This window comes from Selaginella moellendorffii, unplaced genomic scaffold (assembly GCF_000143415.4).
Source record: "Selaginella moellendorffii unplaced genomic scaffold, v1.0 SELMOscaffold_36, whole genome shotgun sequence".
Taxonomy (NCBI): Eukaryota; Viridiplantae; Streptophyta; class Lycopodiopsida; order Selaginellales; family Selaginellaceae; genus Selaginella; species Selaginella moellendorffii.
In genome coordinates this window covers 1200333-1219739 of record NW_003314297.1, presented here as the reverse complement: position 1 = coordinate 1219739, position 19407 = coordinate 1200333, and the positions used below count along the sequence as shown (strand labels likewise).

The 19407-nt window shown below is 42.0% G+C and overlaps 3 protein-coding genes, 1 long non-coding RNA gene and 1 pseudogene across 6 annotated transcripts; 4 read left to right on the top strand and 1 right to left on the bottom strand.

The window, feature by feature from the left end:
* The first annotated feature begins 1788 nt into the window (after window positions 1–1788).
* On the top strand, window positions 1789–2726 carry LOC112349140 (annotated as a pseudogene).
* A 1059-nt stretch (window positions 2727–3785) lies between these two features.
* LOC112349194 lies at window positions 3786–4369 on the top strand. The gene is made up of 2 exons (XR_002993317.1): window positions 3786–3860; window positions 3931–4369. It is a non-coding gene; the product is annotated as an uncharacterized LOC112349194 (long non-coding RNA).
* A 311-nt stretch (window positions 4370–4680) lies between these two features.
* LOC112349139 lies at window positions 4681–5982 on the top strand. Its single transcript, XM_024682942.1, has 7 exons — window positions 4681–4846; window positions 4894–5087; window positions 5140–5296; window positions 5358–5498; window positions 5554–5678; window positions 5737–5849; window positions 5895–5982. Exons 1-6 carry the CDS (start codon window positions 4681–4683, stop codon window positions 5833–5835), a joined length of 882 nt encoding a protein of 293 aa, XP_024538710.1. The 3' UTR covers window positions 5836–5849; window positions 5895–5982.
* On the top strand, window positions 5917–9650 carry LOC9653275. 3 transcript variants are annotated; one of them, XM_024683148.1, is made up of 12 exons: window positions 5917–6014; window positions 6068–6224; window positions 6278–6365; window positions 6417–6722; window positions 6768–6908; window positions 6960–7016; window positions 7083–7164; window positions 7208–7305; window positions 7359–7631; window positions 7688–9211; window positions 9268–9410; window positions 9467–9650. In XM_024683148.1, exons 1-7 carry the CDS (start codon window positions 6008–6010, stop codon window positions 7161–7163), a joined length of 837 nt encoding a protein of 278 aa, XP_024538916.1. In that variant the 5' UTR covers window positions 5917–6007; the 3' UTR covers window position 7164; window positions 7208–7305; window positions 7359–7631; window positions 7688–9211; window positions 9268–9410; window positions 9467–9650. The 3 variants fall into 3 exon arrangements, with proteins under 3 accessions (XP_024538916.1, XP_024538915.1, XP_024538917.1); XM_024683147.1 differs by having other exon boundaries at window positions 7083–7305; XM_024683149.1 differs by having other exon boundaries at window positions 7064–7305.
* LOC112349138 (glycine, alanine and asparagine-rich protein-like) lies at window positions 8057–9394 on the bottom strand. Its single transcript, XM_024682941.1, has 4 exons — window positions 9331–9394; window positions 8661–9132; window positions 8357–8547; window positions 8057–8265 (listed from the first exon to the last, which is right to left on the bottom strand). The coding sequence occupies exons 1-4, from the start codon at window positions 9392–9394 to the stop codon at window positions 8057–8059; spliced, it is 936 nt and encodes a 311-aa protein (XP_024538709.1).
* Window positions 9651–19407: the final 9757 nt, after the last annotated feature.

The window sequence follows — 19407 nt, the reverse complement described above, 5'->3', positions numbered from 1 at the left end:
AAAGCTATACCCATGTGTTGGGTGATGATATAACTATTAAGGAGTCAAATACTAAAGTGAATACAGACAAACATGCAAAATAGTTTGGTGAAGTGTTCAAGAGCTAACTTTAGCTCCCGCAAGAGATGGAATGGTTAATGCTCCTAATCCAAGTATGGGTAGCACTACTTACTTAGATATCTGGTATAGTTCATTAGAACCTCGCTCTAGCCACATAGTTAAGGCATCTAAAGGTGGAAAGTGGGGAGTACCTAAGACGCTTGTATAGGGTCGTGGTGTTTCAAAAGGTTGTCTTAAAGTCCTAAACTGTGGAAAGGAAGAAGAATAATCCTCTTGTATAGTGACTAAAGGCATAGTCACGTAGTGAAGAAGTTTTAGAGATCAATGGGACTTAATGGTCGGGCTTTTGGGCCCTAACCCAATGGCAATTTTACCAAGCAAAACTATAAATGAAGAGGGATTTGGTGGGGACTGAAGAAAGAATATTGGGAAATGGTGTTCCTTATATCTCTAAGCATCCTAAGGATGTTAAAATGTGGTCTTATGAACCATTTATGAACAAATGGCTTAATCTTTGAAAAATTAAGTTATGGTATAAATGGTTTTAGATTACTAATGAGACAAAGGTTAATGGACATGGCCTTGATGTAACAAGCTGATATGTTAATGATACTTGGGATTGGATAAGTAGAACACTTGGACCAAGTGTAAAGCCTGAGTGGTATAGATGCCACTCACAGGGTTAATATATCCTTAAGTCAAGAATAAAACATATAGAGGTTGTGAATGAGACTCCTCCAAGTGATAAAAGGTGTAATTAAATGACTAAAATAAAATAAAAAATTTAGTTACTTACACTATCATCCCAAGAATAATATATAATAATCATCGTAAAGTGATTGAACTAATAGTACACATCATCTCTAGAACTTTTATGAAAGAACTTTAGCCGAACATAAGGAAGAGCAAGAAGAATTGCATCATGCGTCATGAATGCTACCATCAACTGAGTCCAATTATTTAACTGCAACCAGATAGCATCAAGAAATTGCACCAACTACTACTCCAAAGAAAAGAGGAGGAAGTTGTTACTCTGCCATAAAAATGAATGAAAAGGGAAAAACAAAAGAGAAAAATTTGAAAAAACTATAAGGAAAGAGAGATCTAGATGATATAAAAGTTAAATTAAAACCAAAATCCTAAATCTAAGCACTTCTCAAGAACAATCAAAATTGCCCCTCACCTCCACCAATGTAAGTGCATGGATGGAATATAGAAATGTATATATCAATTAGCCCAAAAATTCTAGCTTATATGCAAGAGTGAGTGATTTGAATAGAAATCAATCAAATAGCTATCAAAATTATATTACACTAGATTAGTATGTGGCATCATAACTGTACAATTAGACCTCACAATATATATTGTATTTCTTGACTTTTCTTTAAAACATTTTATTTAAGTGTTAATGTGCATTAATAGTAAAATTCTTTGTTGTAAAAGCTTTTGGAAAATTCCAAGGAGGCCGACAATGTTTCCTTGGTTATAGTCTGAAGCTATGCAATGTCCATTGCCAACAACTCTTGAGAACTCCAGAGGAAGCTTGGCCATGGCCCATTCCAAATAAGGACTAAAGAAAAAACAGTTTATGTGAAGAATATGGTATGGTCCTGCATTGACCCAAAATTCCAAGACCATGTAAATGCTGGGGGCGGGAAAGAGAACGCGTGTCCCAGTCCGATCCTTTCAAAGTTGGTCATCTTCTTTTTTCGTTTTTTCTTGTTGCTAATGGCGGCAGCTTCGGTTGCAGCAACAAAGGCGAGTTTTCTTGGCAGATCCATCAAGCAGCAGCAGTTAATCACAGCCCCCACAAAAAAGTCAGTATAGTTCTTCTGGCACAGGATAGAAAGGATGAAACTCCTCCCGGCTAGGGGAGTGAACAGAAGCAGGAGAAGACATCATTTCTGACTAGCATCACCGACGCGCTGGATTTCTCTCAGGCAAGGTCGGAGAGGGACGCTGATTTGATCGACGAGGCTCATCAGGCTACAAAGTCAGGCGAGAAAATGTCCCGAGAGCAAGTACCACGTCTTTGAGAAAAAACATCCAACTTGTCCAAATTTCTCATCTCTCTCTTCTTGACTTTTGCAGTACGCAGCTCTAAAACAGAAGATCGGTGGCTCCTACAAGGATTTCGTCAAAGAACCAATCGATGGTATTTACAAGTCTCTTTCTTCTTTTGAGTGTTTTTTTCTCCTCGGCTCTTTTATTTTTCGTCCTCATTTTTCTATGCCAAGATGTTGGGTGATCAATCAGTGAAGGGTGTGTACGTTGAAACTGGATGGGTGGACAAGTGATGCAAAGTTTGTGGCAACGACACATCGAAAGAGCCACGCTCCAAAGATAAACTCGGAAGGTATGCTCACGTTGAGTGCTTGGAATCAAACTCAAGCGGCTGTGGCTCGCTTGTTAACTCGATCCAGCCACTGGCAGCCGTCGGATCGATCCGCAAGAACGTGGCTGACAACTGCCAGGTTCTTCAGAACCGGCTGCCAGCTGCAAGGTTCTGGACAACCCGGTTGCCTCGAATAACATATCTGTTAACGGTCTTTAGGGCACGGGCTTCCCTCCAGAACGCCCTCGCCGGGCTAACACCCGGCTCGCCCGTTCTGGGTGGGGCGGGAACTCCTTCCACGAGTTTCTTTGATCGCCTCTTCGGGAGGTGATCACTTTCATGTAATATCTTTCTATTTCCAGTTCCACCATTTCTAAGCCTCCAAGATCAGTTGGTTTGGAACCATTGTATAGATTATTCCTCTTCCACATGGTCCATGCGAATTGATACATTGTTATATTGATCAGTTGTATCATTGAAAGGGTAGAAAAACAATGGTTGAATTATGATAGTTCCTCGAGCGTCACACACGAAATTATGATAGTTTTCCTGGAGAGGAAGCAAACTTTATGGAAGAAGCAAGCTGGTATGGACCAATGTTTCTAGTAAACGTGAGAATCCAGCCTGAGGATTGGGATATCCACAAGAGGTTGACTCTTTTGACAAACCAGTCCAAATGTTTGATCCATGTTCAACTTTGCTGGACGATCTTGGGAAGAGCTAGTGGAGCCACTGACTGGAGCCTCACTGTTTCCTTGGCTATGGCCTTGACATATGGAAGCTTTGTGATGTCCAACTCGTTCACAAGGTTTTTTTTGCCGACAATTATATTAATTTGGCTCTAAGCTCTTGTGAATTCAACTAAATGCCAAAGAAGCTCAGCCATAGCCCATTCCAGTGAGAGAGCCGAAGTATCCACAGCACCCAGCAACATATCCTATGGGATTCATCCAGCGTTAAAGAAGAACAACTTTGACCAAGAGAAACTTACGAGCAAAAGTTGAATTTTGGTGGTGTCCGAGAGCTTCTCTCTCATGGAGATGAGCACATCGATGAAAGCCATGGGCTCCTCGCTGGTGAAAACTGGAGGATCCCCTTGCTGGCCTCGTAAGATCGACAAGGGGTGCCTGTTTACCCGGTTCATGAGCTGCTTGTACTTCTTCTCCAAGCCTTGGACGTCCAGCCAGCGAATTCCAAGGATGTAATCGCTCACATTGAAGATCCCGGCCAGCCTAACCGTCTCCACTATCGCTTGCGCGAACTCGTAGACATTCGCAGTGTTCTTGTAGTGTCCACAGAAGCGCTTCCCGAATAGCATGTAAGTTATCACGTTCATGTTCATGTCGTGGATCTTTTGCCGCAGGAGGACCCGATTCCCTCACTCGTCACTGACAGATCGAGCGAGACGGCGCTGCTCTTCGCAACGGATTCCATCGTAAGCTTTGAGCTTGGTCGGCGAGAGCAAGTGAGTGTTGATGAGCTTCCTGTAGAGCTTCACTTCCGGAGTGTATTGGCTGAAAACTAGACCATTGTAGTCGTTGCCAAAGTATTTCCCGCACATCGGTGGAGCTTTGGAGGCAAAGTCGAGGCCATGGCGCTTGAAAATATCTCTGGCAGCTCTCTCGGAGCTGATTATGACTGTGGGCACGCTGCCGAGCTTCAAGAGCATCACATCGCCATATCTCTTGGAGAGTTTGTGAAGTGAGATGTGAGGGAGCGAGCCGAGCTTGCAATGACTGGCAAGTTGAGTGGTCCTGGAGGGAGATTTCCTGGAGGATTTCTTCTTCTAGTAGAAGAGAACCAGAGAGCTGCAGCAAGCAGCACTAAGGCACTCAAAATTGGGTGGGAGAGAAGATCCATGAATGGAAGGACACAGAGTAGTACACTAAATGGGAATGGGGATGAGGTCTTGCTTTCAAAACACACTTGCTTGACCTTGTCTCACAGTAACAATCTGGAGGGAGCGAGAGGGATTTTTTATCTCTATGCCAATGCTTTGTCTTAGAAGTCGCGTCTGAGTTAAGGTTTTACAGGAAGGTATCGAAGGTTTAATGCCCGAGAGAATTCTTATGGCTTAAAGCGTAAGGCTAGCAGCAAATGCCCAGTGGTGGCATATGCACTATGTCTTACCATTGGAACAAAACTCTTGTGAGAGCACCCCCAAGCCGTGCTATTAGTTATGTCCCTAGAGAAGGCTTGAACCATGCCGGTGTGATTATTCCCATTTAGAAATGTAAGAAAACGTTGTTCTTATATAATAGTTTGTTTTTTCCGGGTTAGGGTTTATGGTGGAGAAGGCGCCCGAAGAGAATGTAGATATCGCGTTCAAGGCGATCGGTGGAGGCGTATCACTCCTGTCGCCTGGCGCGAAGGCTAGTTCTGATTATCATCCAGCGCGGGTGCTTTCAGTGTCCAATCGGTTCGGCCTGACGTTCTTCGCCACGCCAGCAGGTACGATCCATCATTCTCCTGGCGAAATCGAAATATTTCCACTGTAGGTTTTGGAGTCGTGACGGCAGACGTTTTGGAGCTCTCGAGCGGACCCAAGCCTGCTTCTGCGAGTGAGAAATGCTTAGCGAGCGTGGAACTGGAGAAAGTCTCGATTGTGGAGCTTTCAAAGGACGAGCTCACGCTTGCTGTGTGTGCCGGCTTCGCTGTTCGATTCTACCGAGTCCCTTCTCTGGCACTCAAGGTTCGTCTACGTTGTCAATTTATTGTAGATTTTTCTTTGATTTTCTTTCTAGACCGACACTAGACGGTTCGAGATCCGCGACATCGGCGACGATGCTTTGATCAAGGATTTTCAGTGGTGTAGTTTAGACCAAGACAAAAACAAAGGAAAGCTTCTCGTCGGAAAAATCGGAGAAGAGCCTACATTTATGAAGGAAAATGTTTCTGCTGGTGCGTAGATTTATGATTTATCATCGTTCTTGTTAATGCATTTCACTTATTCCTTTTTCAGCTTGTTGGAGTCAGTTTGGCAAGCAGATCATGTATGCAACAAGCATGAAGCTAACGATTGCGTCGTCTGATTTTGCCAAGAGTTTTATCATAAATCCACGAGTAGAATTTCCTGGGTGCGAGGAAGGACTGGAAACTCATGGTACGTGTCTTTATTGAAAACTCGCATGCTGTTAATGATTTTAAGCTTGTTCTAGTTGATGCTTTACGCTGGATTTCGCCACAAAGCATTGTAATTAGCTATGTCCAGTCGGAGGACGATGAAGAAATTACCTGTCCGCTGCTTGTGCTTTCAGCGTCTGGTAGGCAACAACTAGATGAGGTTCTTATTTCAATTAGCGAGGTAAGAATACTGACTCGTTTGTGTTGGCGTTTTACAGGCAAGCACGGAGTGTTCTGCTTTAGCGGTTACTCGAAGATTTCCTGCGATTGAAGCTAGTATTATTCCACCCATGAACAGTCCGTATATGCTTGTATAGAACCTAGAACCATGGTATGATTTATATTCTCGGCATCGTGTTTTAAAGTCTTTTTCTAGGAAAATCGTGTTGACAACTTGTAGAAGGTCCATCGACGCACATGTTGGCCTTCTAGGCTGGCGGTCCGAAGGTGTTTGCTTTGTCAGATGATTTGTGGAGAGCTGACATCTCCATGTTTGGTAAGTAGACATGTTTTGTAAGTAAACAGTTCTTATACTGTATATCTTTGTAGATTCTTCGAGTGACAATGCCTTAACTGGGCTGGCGATAGATCGAACATCATTGTTAAAACAGCCTGATCCAAGAAATCCAGAAAAACTTCTTCCTCCAAGTCCGGTAATGTTATGCACGTCACTTGACTCACGACTTCTGCTATACTCGGTCCTGAGGTGATTTCGAATGATTATTGTTTATTTGTCATTTTTTATAGTTTACTTTTCAGGTTGGATGGTGAGAGTTGGTATAGCACTGGCCTAATAAGGATTCCATCTAGTCTTGAGGAGTGGGCATCGAAGTCTCCCGATCCTAAGGTTTGTGGCCTATTTTTGGGAATGAATGCGTAAGGTCGATTTATGTTTTAGGTGGATGCCGAAAAAAAGACTGTAACGCCAGTTCCTGTACGTGTGGAGCCCAAGGTTACCACCATGAATGGCATTCAGCCAAGGGTGTTTTCTGCATCAAAAACTGTGAACGAGCAGTTGCATAAAGCTCAGGTGGATTTTAATCAAAAGGAGAAAAAGCCGCCTTTACCTCAAGACGGAGCATCACAAATTCCTGTAGAGAGACAGCCATTTTCGTTTAAAAGGGAAGACGAGGTTGAGAAACGTTCTTCACGATCACAAGGAGTTTCTGAAATGGAAGCAGGCTTTCTGGCAGAAACGGACAAGGTACTTGAACTTTTGGCTTTTATACTTCAAAGTTTGTTTCTGCAGGTGAAGAAAATCGTTGATGATATTGATGGATTTATGCATATTATCGAGAAAGATTCTCTTGGATCCGGTTTAACAAGGTCTGGGGTGGACAAGCTGGAAAACGAAATTGTAGCCGTTTCAGCGCGATGCCGTAGTTTTAAGGTAATCTTCCAGGAAATGTTCGGTGTGATGGTTACATTCTTTAAAATCCAGCAAAACTGCAAGAGAACTGTCAGTTTGTTGAGGAGCTTCGGGATCAAAGCCTTGATGGTATTACTGTCCTTTATTACGACTAACAGTTTGAGCTGGAAATTTAGTTGACGCATGGATAATTAGGCGGTACCAGGACCTCTGGGTTCACCGCAAGCTTCACCCGGAAATGGACATCAAGCGAAAGCATGTTATCAATGCAGATGAGGTTTATACTACTCGTCCCTATGCATCTGACTTGGTATATGTAGAGATTGAAAAGACAAATTTCTGATCTCGAGTCTCATCTTCATACACTTGAAATAAGTCGACGTCAAAATATGTCTTCGAAACAACGGTCTACTGCTGGGTATAAATGGTTTTTGCAAGTAATTTTGATCTAATTTTTTGTATGTGGCACAGAGACTTCCAATCTATTCAAAGTCTTTACAGCACAGTCAACTCTCAGATGGAAGCAGCTGATAAGCTATCTGTACATCTCGCGGACTTGATGGAATCGATATATCGTCAAGTGTTACTTCCCTAAGGCCCCGGAAAATGCAATCGTATTTATTGCAGACCAAGCCACCGCAGACTAAAGCCGAGAGTGTTTTCTCTACGCCATCCAAGTCTATCTTGTGTGATGACTTCGCGCCGGTGGAAAGCACGAGAAGGCGAAGAGATTCCTTAGATAGCGTAAGTATTGTTGCGTTTCTTGCGTTTTCTATGCTTTTGGTCCGTTCACTTCACAGGGTATTGGAGCAACGAAAACCACGATCAAATGGTTGGGCACACACATGTGGTCAATAACCGGAAGGCTAAACTGCTTGAATCAACCTCCAGTAGTTTCCAGCCGCAGTCAACTTTGAAGCAGCCAAGTGTTACAGAAGTGACGACTCTCGTATTAGCACCTGCAGCGACATCTTTGGGTACGACGAGGCCTTCGTTTTCTTCTAGGACGGATATAGTTTCACAGAATTCTCCGCCTCCTCTTGGTGACTGGGGTTTAAGATCGCAGCCGCCTTCCTCTAATGCTTCAGCACTCAAGGTTCCTGACATCTCAAGAGCTTCTGGCAATGGTATTCGTTTCGTTACCGCCCCGGCCACAGTCACGTCAAGCATCACCACTCATCATCAACGTGGCTACCATCGTTGGAGTTGAAGGCTACACCGTTCACTTCATCGTCGACGTTGAAGGCTGCACCGGCTGTTGCGTCTTCCAGACCTTCGGACGTGGAAACTACAGCTTCCACAGTGCAGGCTACACCAGCAACTTCCACATCTTCGGAGCTGAAGGGTACACCAGTCACCACATCTTTTATCTTCAGATCTGAAAGCTACACCTATCACCTCAACTCCCACGTGCAGTGTTTCTACAAGATTAGTCTCCATCATTATTCCAGCAGTTGGAGCCGAGTCACATATAGCAGCGACATGTAGCGTCTCCAGCGGTTCCTCCCAGTCGCTTGTAAGCTCGTCGACCTCGGCTGCTCTTCTACCTGCAGCTCCACGTACTACATCAGAAGTGAAGCCAGCAGCTTTCAGCTTCCCGCCATCAGCGTCTCCCGCTACTGCATTATTGTTTGCATCGTCCTCAGCTGCTACGTCCACACTGACAACAAAAGTTCCTTCCAGCGGTTACAGCAGCTCGCCGGTAGAATCTACTAGCCAGCTGGTTCCTTCGCCTTTTCCAGCTTTGCTTCAATCTCAGCAGCAGCAGCAGACTACTCAAGCCGTGCGGCCGCCACCAGAGGAAGAGGAAGATGACGTGGACGAGGAGGCCCCCTCGACTGCATTCTCGGGCTTTGGGAATCTCGGCCTGGGCTCGGCCTTGCCTTCTGCGCCAGCGGCGAATCCTTTTGGCGTAACGCAGAGCCCGCAGGCCACCTCGTTCGGAGAACTGCAAAGCCACCACCTGATGCCGCGGCCGCAAAACCAGCAGCCGACGTAGCACTGGCAAAACCACTGCCGGTTGCCGCAGGAGCAAAACCACCGCCCGGCGAAGCATTTGCGAAACCAGCTGCACCTGACACTGGACCACCAAATCCAACTTGTCTCGTCTGTCCGAATGCACCCAGTGCACTACCCAGCGCGCTCCCAGCAGGCTGTCCGAAGCCGCTCGAAGGAGCCTGACCAAATCCACTAGCAGGCGCGGCGGGCTTGGAGAACGCACCACCTTCTGGCGCGGTCGTAAAACCTGTTCCCGGAGAGCTCAAGGAAAATGCAGCCGGCCTGAACAGCTGACCAGGTGGTGGTGCACTCCGGTGCAGCAACAGGTAAAAGTTTTTATTGTTTGTTTTCTTGGAAGCAATCAACTAAATGGGCGTGACAGGTGGTGGATTTCAAGCGCTTGGCCACGGCGGAAGCTTTGGTGGCTTTGGATTTGGCTCTGTACAACCGCCTGGTGGATTTCTCCCGGGTGCTGCACAACCGCCGAATAATCCACTTTTCACCGCCATGAGAAAGTGATGCAAGGTTTGGGTGTTAAGTTTTGCTTTTCGATCGGAAGTAAGAATCTTTGATCTTGACAGGGTTGTAGCTGCATTCGTTGGAGATTTTCCAGCTGACACGAGGTATATTCCTTTGGTGTCTTCCGTAACCCACACGAGGCAGTCGAAAGAGGTTCCGTTTGTTTCTTTTCTCCTCTCTAGTCGCCTGAAGAAATGTGCTAGCGATTTTTTTTAAACATGCAGGAAATGGTATTTGTGTGATCCATAAATTTTAGCTGCAAGTTCATCGTTCGAGATGAGCTCGGAGCGGAGGGAGGAGCGTGCTGCTGCATCGGATTCACAGCCAGTGTCAGCCGAGTACATTCTTCAAGTAAGAATTCCGCGACTCCCCATGCGTGTAATTTGCCTCGGCTCTTCCTTCCTGTAGGTGCAAAGTTTGATAGAGCAGTGTCTATTGCTCAACATGAACTGCGACGAATGCGTAGCCGCGTTGTCCACGCACTCCAACGTGAAGCCCGTTGTCACACTCACAGGCAAGCAAAGAAATTTCGTCTTTTACTAGTAGTTGCTCAATTAAATTCGTTTCCAGTAGTCGTATCGCTCGACTTAAAGAAAGTTTTCTGTGATCCCTGCAGTGTGGAACGAGCTCAAGAAAGAGAATGAGAGCTTCTTCACGGCGTACGAGAAGCACCAAGAGACCGGCAAGCACTGCCGAGCTCTGATGGAGGAGACGAGGAAGCTGCTTGCGATTGCAAAGCCAAACACTGGTGGATGATGACGAGCAAGCGAACAAAACAACAAAAGGGCTCTTGAAACGTAGCGGAGGAGAAGTAAGGAATGCGTTATATGTACAACGCTGGAGAAGGAAGCTCTTGTCCCTCTCACACAACACATAAGGTTTGTCGAAACTCTTGCCTTGTCTTGGCTTGGCCGTTCTACTTAACTGCGTGGATGTTTGAGTATTTCATTGTCTCGCCAAGGACGAAAGGCCTATCGCTTCCTAGCTAGACCCGCTTTGGCCACCACAAATATCTTACCGCCACACTCTGTGTTTCTCTTTGTTTTTCTTTTTTTTTTTCCCTCTCTTTTTTAGCTCGTCTTTCGCTGTGACGCTTGCTTGTACGCGAAGTGTAACAGGCTGGGTTCACTGAATTGTTCACAGGGAAGCCAAAGCTTTTTCGCAGCACTACAAAATAGATCCAGAGAATTCTTCTCGGCCTGTGACTTTTGGAGGTTCATCTGGGCTTGGGAGTTGATAGTGAAAAGTGTGGAGATTTTAAAAGATAAAAAAATTGAAACAAAAGGAGTTTTGTTTTGTTTCTTTTTGACGCTCACAGAAGATTGTCCTGTATAGAAAGAGGTAATATTTGAGAAAGAAAGGAGTGGTGATCCTCCCATGCTTTGAGTGGTCAGGTTCTGCACAACTTGTAGGTTGATGCAAATGAGTTGATTGATTGATACACCTCACCCAAAAGAGAGCTTCAACATTTTTCCAGCGACACAAATAGCTTTTAATATGACCGTGTATCCGAGATTTTTTAGTGTTAACCATCAGTTTAGTGCATCTAAAAGGTCTATTTATCATTAACATTTACTTTAGCACAAGTGTTGACCATTATCTAAAAGGTTACAAACTATAAATAAGCTCCATCCCTTTAGGGTTAAACGAGTGACATATGGCGAAGAAAAGGGGCTCAGGTAAGGGTGCGGTGAAGAAGTGGTGCGTAAGAAATGAGAGGGCTTGCAAGCTCACGGCCCAGCAAGTGAGGGAGCAAAAGCTGTACAACATGTGGGAGCCTCACGACCTTCCGGACAACTTGTACCAGTGCCCACACTGCCAAGCTTACGACACGCGATTTGATTACTACAACAACGACAAGCGCGACCAGCCGCGTTTCGCTTGTAGGGCACGGCCGTGCAAGAAAAAGTGGACGCAGAGTGGCAAGATAAGGGTAATATCGCCCACATCGCCCAGCAAACGGAAAGCCAAAACATCGAGCAGCAGCAGCGATGGAGGAGCCAGTATGAACGAGACGAGAGCCGGGCAGGGTTTTGTGGGCGAATTCGCTGGGGAATCATCTCAAACTCCGTGGCAACCGGATCAAGAGTTCCGCGGAGGTATGCAAAACAACTTCTGGGGTGGTGTTTGTGCAGCACAAGTTGGCGGAGATTTGCAAAATAACTTCTGGGGGCAACTTCCAGGGCTTGGTGGTGATTTTGCTACACAAGTTTGCAGGGATGTGCAAAACAACGACTTCTGGGTGCAACCTCTAGAGTTTGGTGGTGATTGTGCGGCACAAGTTGGTGGAGATGTGCAAAACAACTTCTGTGGGCAACCTCAAGAGGTTTTAAGTGCGCCACAAGTTAGGGGAGATGTGCAAGACAACTTTTGGGGTCAAAAGTTGGATGATGCCTTTATTGACATTGGGAGATTCTTGGAAACCGAATTTACACATCAGTTTAGGGCTTTATCATGCACCTGACTTTCTCACTAGTCCTCTTCAATGGTAAACGATAGATAGCCTGGGGAATTGTGCTCATTCCATGAGATGTCTCAAAGTTGGACAAAATTGTGATCTTGGGAAATCATCATCAAATAGATTCATCCTTTCATTTTTCTCATATGTTTCTCGTGACTTTCAGTGCTGGTACAGTGGAAGGAACATGTCAAGCAAAGTGATACAAGTGACACGTGTAACATCCTATGCAAAGCACGCATTTGATTCGATCGATCCCTTTCGCCATGCTTGACAGCGGGCACCAGATCGAGGTGCAATTGGTGGAATATATGTAGCAATTATGTCTAAGATGTATCAGAATAGAAGTACAGAAAAATTAATAAGAGTAACAATACTGTAAAAATATTTTGGATGCTATATAATTAGGACTAGAGCAACTATTATGTAAATATCATACTAGCTAGATATAATATAAATGAATGACTACAAACTATCTAAGCTAATAATTATTTTCTTGTAGACCAGTAATTTGCCTATGCTAGGCAATCCTTTAAAAACATTTTAAAGAATTGTAGAAGAGAATCTCTATAATCCTCACTCACTCCTCACTTTAGAATTCCACACTAGCACTCCCACACTCTAGAGGACTAGGGTATGGCATGTAATTTGTAAGGCAATTTATAATAAAGGACAACCTAATCTGGTGACAACTTGGTTGCAATGATGACAATCTGGTGGCAAGGCAAGACAACCAAAGACAACCTTTATCTCTTGGTTCCTTTATTGTGTTTAATCCCAACACCATCAAAGGGACTTCTTAAAACATGATATGTAAACTATTCTTTAGTCTTGTTTTTTATGCGTACATTTCTTAGCAAATTCTTGTAGGTGTAAAAGATAAAAATGAATAGGAGGAAGCAACTAGGGACCAGGGACCTGGAAGACAGCCTAGTGACTAGGCAAGACAACCAAAGACAACCTTAATCCCTTTGGTCCCTTTATCGTGTTCCCAACATCATCAGAGGGACTTCTCAAAACACACAGAAGATACATATGTAAGCTATTCCTTAGTCTTATTTTTTATGCATACATTTCTTGGCAAATTCTTGTAGGTGTAGAAGATAGAAATGAATAGGAAAAAGTGAATCAGACTTAGACTCCAACTTATATTCAGACTCTGATTATGAGCCTAATGCAATAATACATAATTTATAGTCATCCAAATGCTGGAATAATTTTTTTCCTTTGTATGTTTTTCCAGTTCATGGCATTTTTAGCACAAGTAGATTTCAGTTGCCCAAGTATTTTTGCCCTTTGGGTCTAGCTTAAGACTCTAAAGACCAAGACACTATACTCCATTTCCAATGAACTTGGAATTTCCCAACTAACATTGTAAAAGTATACAAGTCTCCCATGCTCTCGGAGCGGCAACTAGAAGAAGCAGCACGAATGGGCGGCTTCGCACAAGTATGTGTCTTGCTAATGCAACATGGAGAGGTGCATATTGTAGAATTCCCTCTAGTGAGGTACTTCAACATATTTGAATTAACATTCTAATGCATAAGTCTGGAACAACTTAGAGTATTGTTAAATTCTGTTAAGTAGCTGGGTATTGTTTCAGCTGATGGCAAATATGAGATGCTCGTGCAATACAGAACAATGCTACACTCTTCAACAAACAGCTTTCCAGGATACAATGACAAGTTGACAATATTACCAAGCCTTATACTCTTTGCTTTTGTTTTTAGCATATGTGTATAAGCTTTTTTTGTTGTAGCATATTGCAAGTTTGTATCCTATGGATTTTATGTGCAGACATTATCTATAATGCCACACACTATATAGTTGTATTTAAGCTAGTGACGATAAAAGAAGCCCATACAATTTTTAACACTTACATAAAAGCAATGAAGCACTTTGGGTGACCAAAATGCATTTGTAGTGATCATGCTAATGAACACAATGCTGTTGAGGCTAATGTGATTCAGGTTTGGGGTGTTGTAGCCTGACCATTCATTTGTGGCATCTCTACTTGAAACTAGGTGAGAAATGTTGTTTTCAAAATGAAATCTAATTTTTTTTTGCACTCATTTAGCAATGTATAGAGCATCTATAGTGGGAAGTTTTTGAATGTGCTATCTGGTATTATAAGTACATTTTTGAAGCAATGGAGGATGATGGTAATTTGCATAACATAAGCAAAGTCTACAATGTGTTCACATCATATTTGATGGATCTTTCAGATTGGGTAGCTACATTAGAATCATCATGAGGTTTGTGTATTTCAATCAATAGATAATTTTAGGCCCTCTCATGTACCAACAAACCTTTTCCAACCAATGGAATATAAATAGAAGTAAGTTCTCTCATTTTCATATTAACTAGTTTTTTTTTCCTTACATGCCATTAGTGTAATGTTGCTCTTGAAATAAACAAGTGTTACGAATGTAATTTTGGGTATTGAAAGGTATTTGTTAGCCAATCCTTATGGATATTTTTTCTTTACTGCCATAATGGCAAAAGTTTAGTATAGTTGAATCTTTTTATCGACCCATCTTGTACTAGTGGAGTTAATTGGACACCTTGAGTGTACTTAGATTAGATGAACATAAAGATGGAATTTCTACATGCTATTAACTAAGCATATTTAATAGTAAGGAATTCCTGTTTTATTGTATCTTGCATTGGTTAATGACAAATACCCTCACCTAATGAGTTTAGTCCTTTAATATTGCTATATGATAGCTTATTGTGTTCACTTTACCTGTTTCTGTTCCATATACTATTTATGATAATTGTTTAGATTTACTCAAAATGTTTACTCATTATTTTGCATCCAAATTAAGTCTATGCTCAACCTTTATTCTACTTTAGTCGATAGGGTACTTTCCTCCTCATTTTAAGTCACCAATTGCCAAAATTATGCTAGACACTGTTTTGCATCCAAGAGCTGGATATAAGGAGTTCGTGCTTATAGGGGATATTAAGTATGTACTAGACCCTTGTTTTAGAGTGTAATAAACTTAGAGCTTAGCTTCAAATTCATATAGACTATATTTGGTATTAGAGGAATTATCTCAATGATTCCTATCCAAATTTTATCAAAGTTTCTAACTCTAATTGCATTCATAAAGACTTTTCTTGTAGATCTAAAGCAACTTTTATAGATTTAATTAGATTGCACCATTTGGTAAAAACATTGTATATATGTTCATTTATTATTAAAGGCATGTATATAGCTGGTGAGATGGTAAAATGGAACTATATTGATGACACTAAAACCTCTAAACGAGCGAATCAAGAGGAGGAAACTCCTACTAGAAATGCTATGGAAGAGGATAAGGTGGAGTCAAAAAAGAAAGAGCTCAAGGTTGCGACAACACAACATATAGCTCAAGACATTGAGATCGAGAATTTGCAAAATAAAGTTTACAAATTGAAAAAAGAAAACACGAAGAAGAAGAAAGAAGCTAAGGCACCTAAATTAGCTAAACCTAAACAACTAAAATCTTTTTCAAGTTCTGAGGATGATGAGGTTTTACAATTGCCCTCAATTGCATGATTTTTAAAGTTCAAACCCTTGAAACCACTCAATTTTAGAGGTATATGGGACTATCAAGTTTTGGAAGACTGAGTTTATAATATAAAAAAAAATTTCATAGCAGCAAATATGGATGATCATATGAAAGTGTGTGTAGTCCTTTTTCACCAATCATGCCAAAACTTGGTGGTGCTAAATGTGTGTTAAAAAAAGGTAAACTAGAAGTTGGACTAAGATGTAGTCTTATATCTATAAGGAATATTTGCTGGATGATCTTGGTTTGAGACTTCATGTAGAGCTACGTGGTTAAAACAACATAGAGACCTTATGCACTATATTAATGCATTTGCTCATAAATTCATCATGATTGTAAATATGAGTGACAAACATGCTTAAAGTTATTTCTTAGAAGGTTTGGGTTTATTTTCTTGCCATGAGATTTTGAAGTTTAAGTTAAAGATATATTTAGAGTGTAAAGAGGTAGTATAACAAGTTGTCTTCACTCACTCACTCATAGAATAGTATTAGCAATCGTATACTACTACCTTGGACTTTAGGAATAAAGAAGGTGAATAGAAATAGAGGGAAGGGAAATTCCACTTTAGAGACTTATAAGTGATAATTAATAAAGGTGGTGGTTGGCCACCACTACCATCTTCTTTTAGTCCTATATGCTTTGTTTCTCCTCCTAGTAGATACAAGTAATAACAATCTATAAAACTTGCTTCTAGTGGAATAGATAGTATGGGTTATTATTTCTATTGTGGAAAGGTAGGATATAAATCCTCAAAATATCCTAATAAGCATAAGACAAGGTTTTGTGTCAATGTTATGAGGGAAGATGGTGGTGGTGAAGCTGAAGGGGTTGACAAATTAGTTAATATGGACTATGAGGAAGAAGAGATGAGTTACTTTCCTCAAGTTTTTCTTGCAATCAATGCAAAAAGTGATCTATTAATGTATCTTGTAGGCTTTATTCATAGATACCAAATCTTGTGATGATCAAGATGGTGTAAGACATAAATCCCTAAGCCCCAATGTGGGGCTAAAGGGTGCTATATGATAATGGCTAAAGTGGAAGTTCAACAAGCATAACACATTTGAACTAAAAGCTCTGACTCGGAAAGTTGATAGGTAGGAGTGGAACTCCCAACAAAGTGCTCGAGGAACGAGCATAAAGTGATTAATAAGTAAATCTCTAGATAAGGATACAAGAGGGATCAGTGTTGTGACACATGGAAGTGTCAAAACCAAGTCTAAGATGGAGTCCGAAAAAGAGTCTAAGATGGAGGTTACGATGGAGTTTGAGACCAGGTCCAACTCCGAAACTAATATGGAGTCTGAGATGGTGTCTGAGATGGAGTCCAAGATGGAGTCTAAAGAGTCCAAGACTGAGATCAAGACTAAGTCCAAAACTGAGTCCGAGTCTAAGTCCAAATCTGAGTCTAAATCCGAGTTGAATTCAAGGGTGAAAGCCCAAAGCAATCATCTCCCAAACCTATGGGGTTTAGTGAGTTCCTGTGGGATAGTAAGAGGGAGGACTCTAATGGAACCAATTTAGCCAAGAAAGGCTAATATGATCAAGGAAGGCTGCACCCACGTGGGGGGTGATGATATAATTATTAAGGAGTTCAAGACTAAAGTGATTATGGACAAAGTGATTATGGACAAGTAGTGTAACTTGGTGAAGTGTTTTAGAGTCAACTTTAATTCCCTTGAGAGATTGGATGGTTGATGTTTCTAATCCAAATGTGGGTGGCACTACCTACTTGGATACCTTGTATGGCTCATAAGAACATCGCTCTAGCCATATAGCTAAAGCACCTTAATAGCAACAGAAGGAGGGGGGGGGGGGGGGGGGGGGTTATCCTATGGTGATATACCATAGAATAACCATGAAATAGAACCTATACCCTTCATGTGCCACGTGTTATATGCCATGTATCACATGCCACATGTTCAAAGGACAGTGGTGTGGAACCCAAATTTCAGGGCCTTAGACCACTGAATGAAGAAATGGTGCCAAACTCCCAAGCATGGAGCCAAGGAGTAATAGCACTGGATCACGGAACAACTCCTAAGTGTACAGCCCAAGGAGCAAGGAATAAGAGCACGGAGAAACTTAGATCAGTCTTAGAGCAACCAGCATTCTAATGCTAGGACCAACACGCAAAATAGAGCCAAATAGAGTATAGTGCTATTTCAACATACTAGTGGCCTAACGCAAGGACATGGGTACTCCACCAGCTAACATGGAATGGAACTTGGGCTTAGACCCAAGCCGGATGCAAAACAAGGACAGGCACGCAAGCGGGAGTTAAACTATGCCTCAGGTTGGTCAGCTATGCCCAATCTACCCACTATCCCTATTATACATTTGGAACCCCCCACACCCTCCCCCCCTGAGGAACACATGCTTTGGGCTTTCACCCCAAGCCTCCCTTAGTATCAAGAGTTAGTCTCTGGGACAAGCTCAAAACTTATTAAATATGGAATGTCTTTAGATTGTGAATTTAGACACGGGACAAACATCATTGTGTTCAAGACAATCTCTACATTTCGTAAATATGCCAAATGAGTAAATCTGAACACTTTCCATAAATAGTATTTGGGACCGAAATGAGACTAACATAAAGGGCATGATAGTGAGGGTGTTTAACAGATACGGTAAGCTATCATTCAGCGATATTGAGGGACTAATCTTAATACGTAAGGGTTCTTGTCAAACCAGTGCAAAATAGAGCAAAAGAAAACTAAGAAGCTATGCTTGGCTAAATAGACACTTAGGAATTCCTTCCTTATGCTCGTCTAGCCAAATAAAGATGCAAAGTCCAGTTTACTAACACGTGAACAAGAGGGACTAATAAAGGGTCCAGCAATACCGACCTCTTGCCATCATGGCAGTAAGGAAAGAGTGTTCATAAGGACTAGCTGATAGGTAACTTTCGATACCCGAAGTCACACTTGCGACACTCTCCCCCCCTAGGGAAGATCAAGGTCCTCATCGATGTATACTCGAGTTTAGACCACTGCCAAAGAAACAACTCCAGAAAAATTTCATAGTGATCACACTATGTGAGAAATGCACCAACTTAAATAAGTTAGGAGGCAACCTTTTTGTCTAACGCAGATGCACTACTAGCTCAAACACCTTCCAGCCGTCGCCGACAAGGAAATGTCTAATAAATTTAGCCACCCTTGCTACTCTAGGTGTCACCCAGCTTACAAAAGTGTGATACACCTCTACCTATAAAGACATAGAGAGAGAAGCCAGAGGCCCTAACTTTCTGAGCAAAGAAACCAAACTTGTCGGTAAGGTTTAGATAAACTACTGTAAACAAGCAGTTAAAGTTGTTTATATGGTCACGCCCTTTTAACGGAATAAGGAACATCGATAGAGAGGCGGGTTATGTGACCAATCGACAGTAGCTACCCCATGATTAAAGATTTCACCATGCACACGAAGTGCTAAAGCCAGTCTACCTATACTGGCCCAAACTCAAAGATTAATAGTGGACAATATCAAAGTCATAGACAATGATATCTTAAAGACTTAATTATCAATGAAGAAATCTTAAATTAGAACACAAAAGTATTCCAAGTAAGTTATCATCTGATAAATGAGTATAAGAGTACAGAAACCACCAAGATCATCATGTTTAGAACACATAGGATTCATCATTCAACAAAATTCAATAGCCAGTGTATCATCGAAAAAACTCAATGAGAAAATTTAACTATCGAAAATTGTAGACAGTATGCCAAACAACTTACCAAAGATAACTTAAAGAACACAAAGTATCATTAATCGATAAGCACAATACTTGTGAATGTATCATTTGAAGTAAATAACATCTTAATCTATCATAACTAACTCGAGCAACAATCAATAAATGTGATAAAACCCACAAACAATTAATTATGCCAACTATCACGCTAACCAATCTGAATAAATCCTAGTCAACAATACAAAGAAACTCAAATTGCTTAAGCAAGTGTTAGCAACATCTTATTGCACTACC

What these genes read in the sequence shown, in the direction of transcription:
- LOC112349139 (XM_024682942.1), top strand. Translation starts at nt 4,681, where the DNA reads ATGGTGGAGAAGGCGCCCGAAGAGAATGTAGATATCGCGTTCAAGGCG. An exon ending in GTTCTTCGCCACGCCAGCAG is followed by an intron (nt 4,847 to 4,893) that starts GTACGATCCATC and finishes TTTCCACTGTAG; the next exon opens with GTTTTGGAGTCGTGACGGCA. An exon ending in GTAGGCAACAACTAGATGAG is followed by an intron (nt 5,679 to 5,736) that starts GTTCTTATTTCA and finishes GGCGTTTTACAG; the next exon opens with GCAAGCACGGAGTGTTCTGC.
- LOC9653275 (XM_024683148.1), top strand. An exon ending in CTGCTATACTCGGTCCTGAG is followed by an intron (nt 6,225 to 6,277) that starts GTGATTTCGAAT and finishes TTTACTTTTCAG; the next exon opens with GTTGGATGGTGAGAGTTGGT. An exon ending in CGCGATGCCGTAGTTTTAAG is followed by an intron (nt 6,909 to 6,959) that starts GTAATCTTCCAG and finishes TTTAAAATCCAG; the next exon opens with CAAAACTGCAAGAGAACTGT.
- LOC112349138 (XM_024682941.1), bottom strand. Translation starts at nt 9,394, where the DNA reads ATGGCGGTGAAAAGTGGATTATTCGGCGGTTGTGCAGCACCCGGGAGA. An exon ending in GAGAAATCCACCAGGCGGTT is followed by an intron (nt 9,133 to 9,330) that starts GTACAGAGCCAA and finishes CTCCGGGAACAG; the next exon opens with GTTTTACGACCGCGCCAGAA. An exon ending in GCGGCCGCACGGCTTGAGTA is followed by an intron (nt 8,548 to 8,660) that starts GTCTGCTGCTGC and finishes TTTTGTTGTCAG; the next exon opens with TGTGGACGTAGCAGCTGAGG.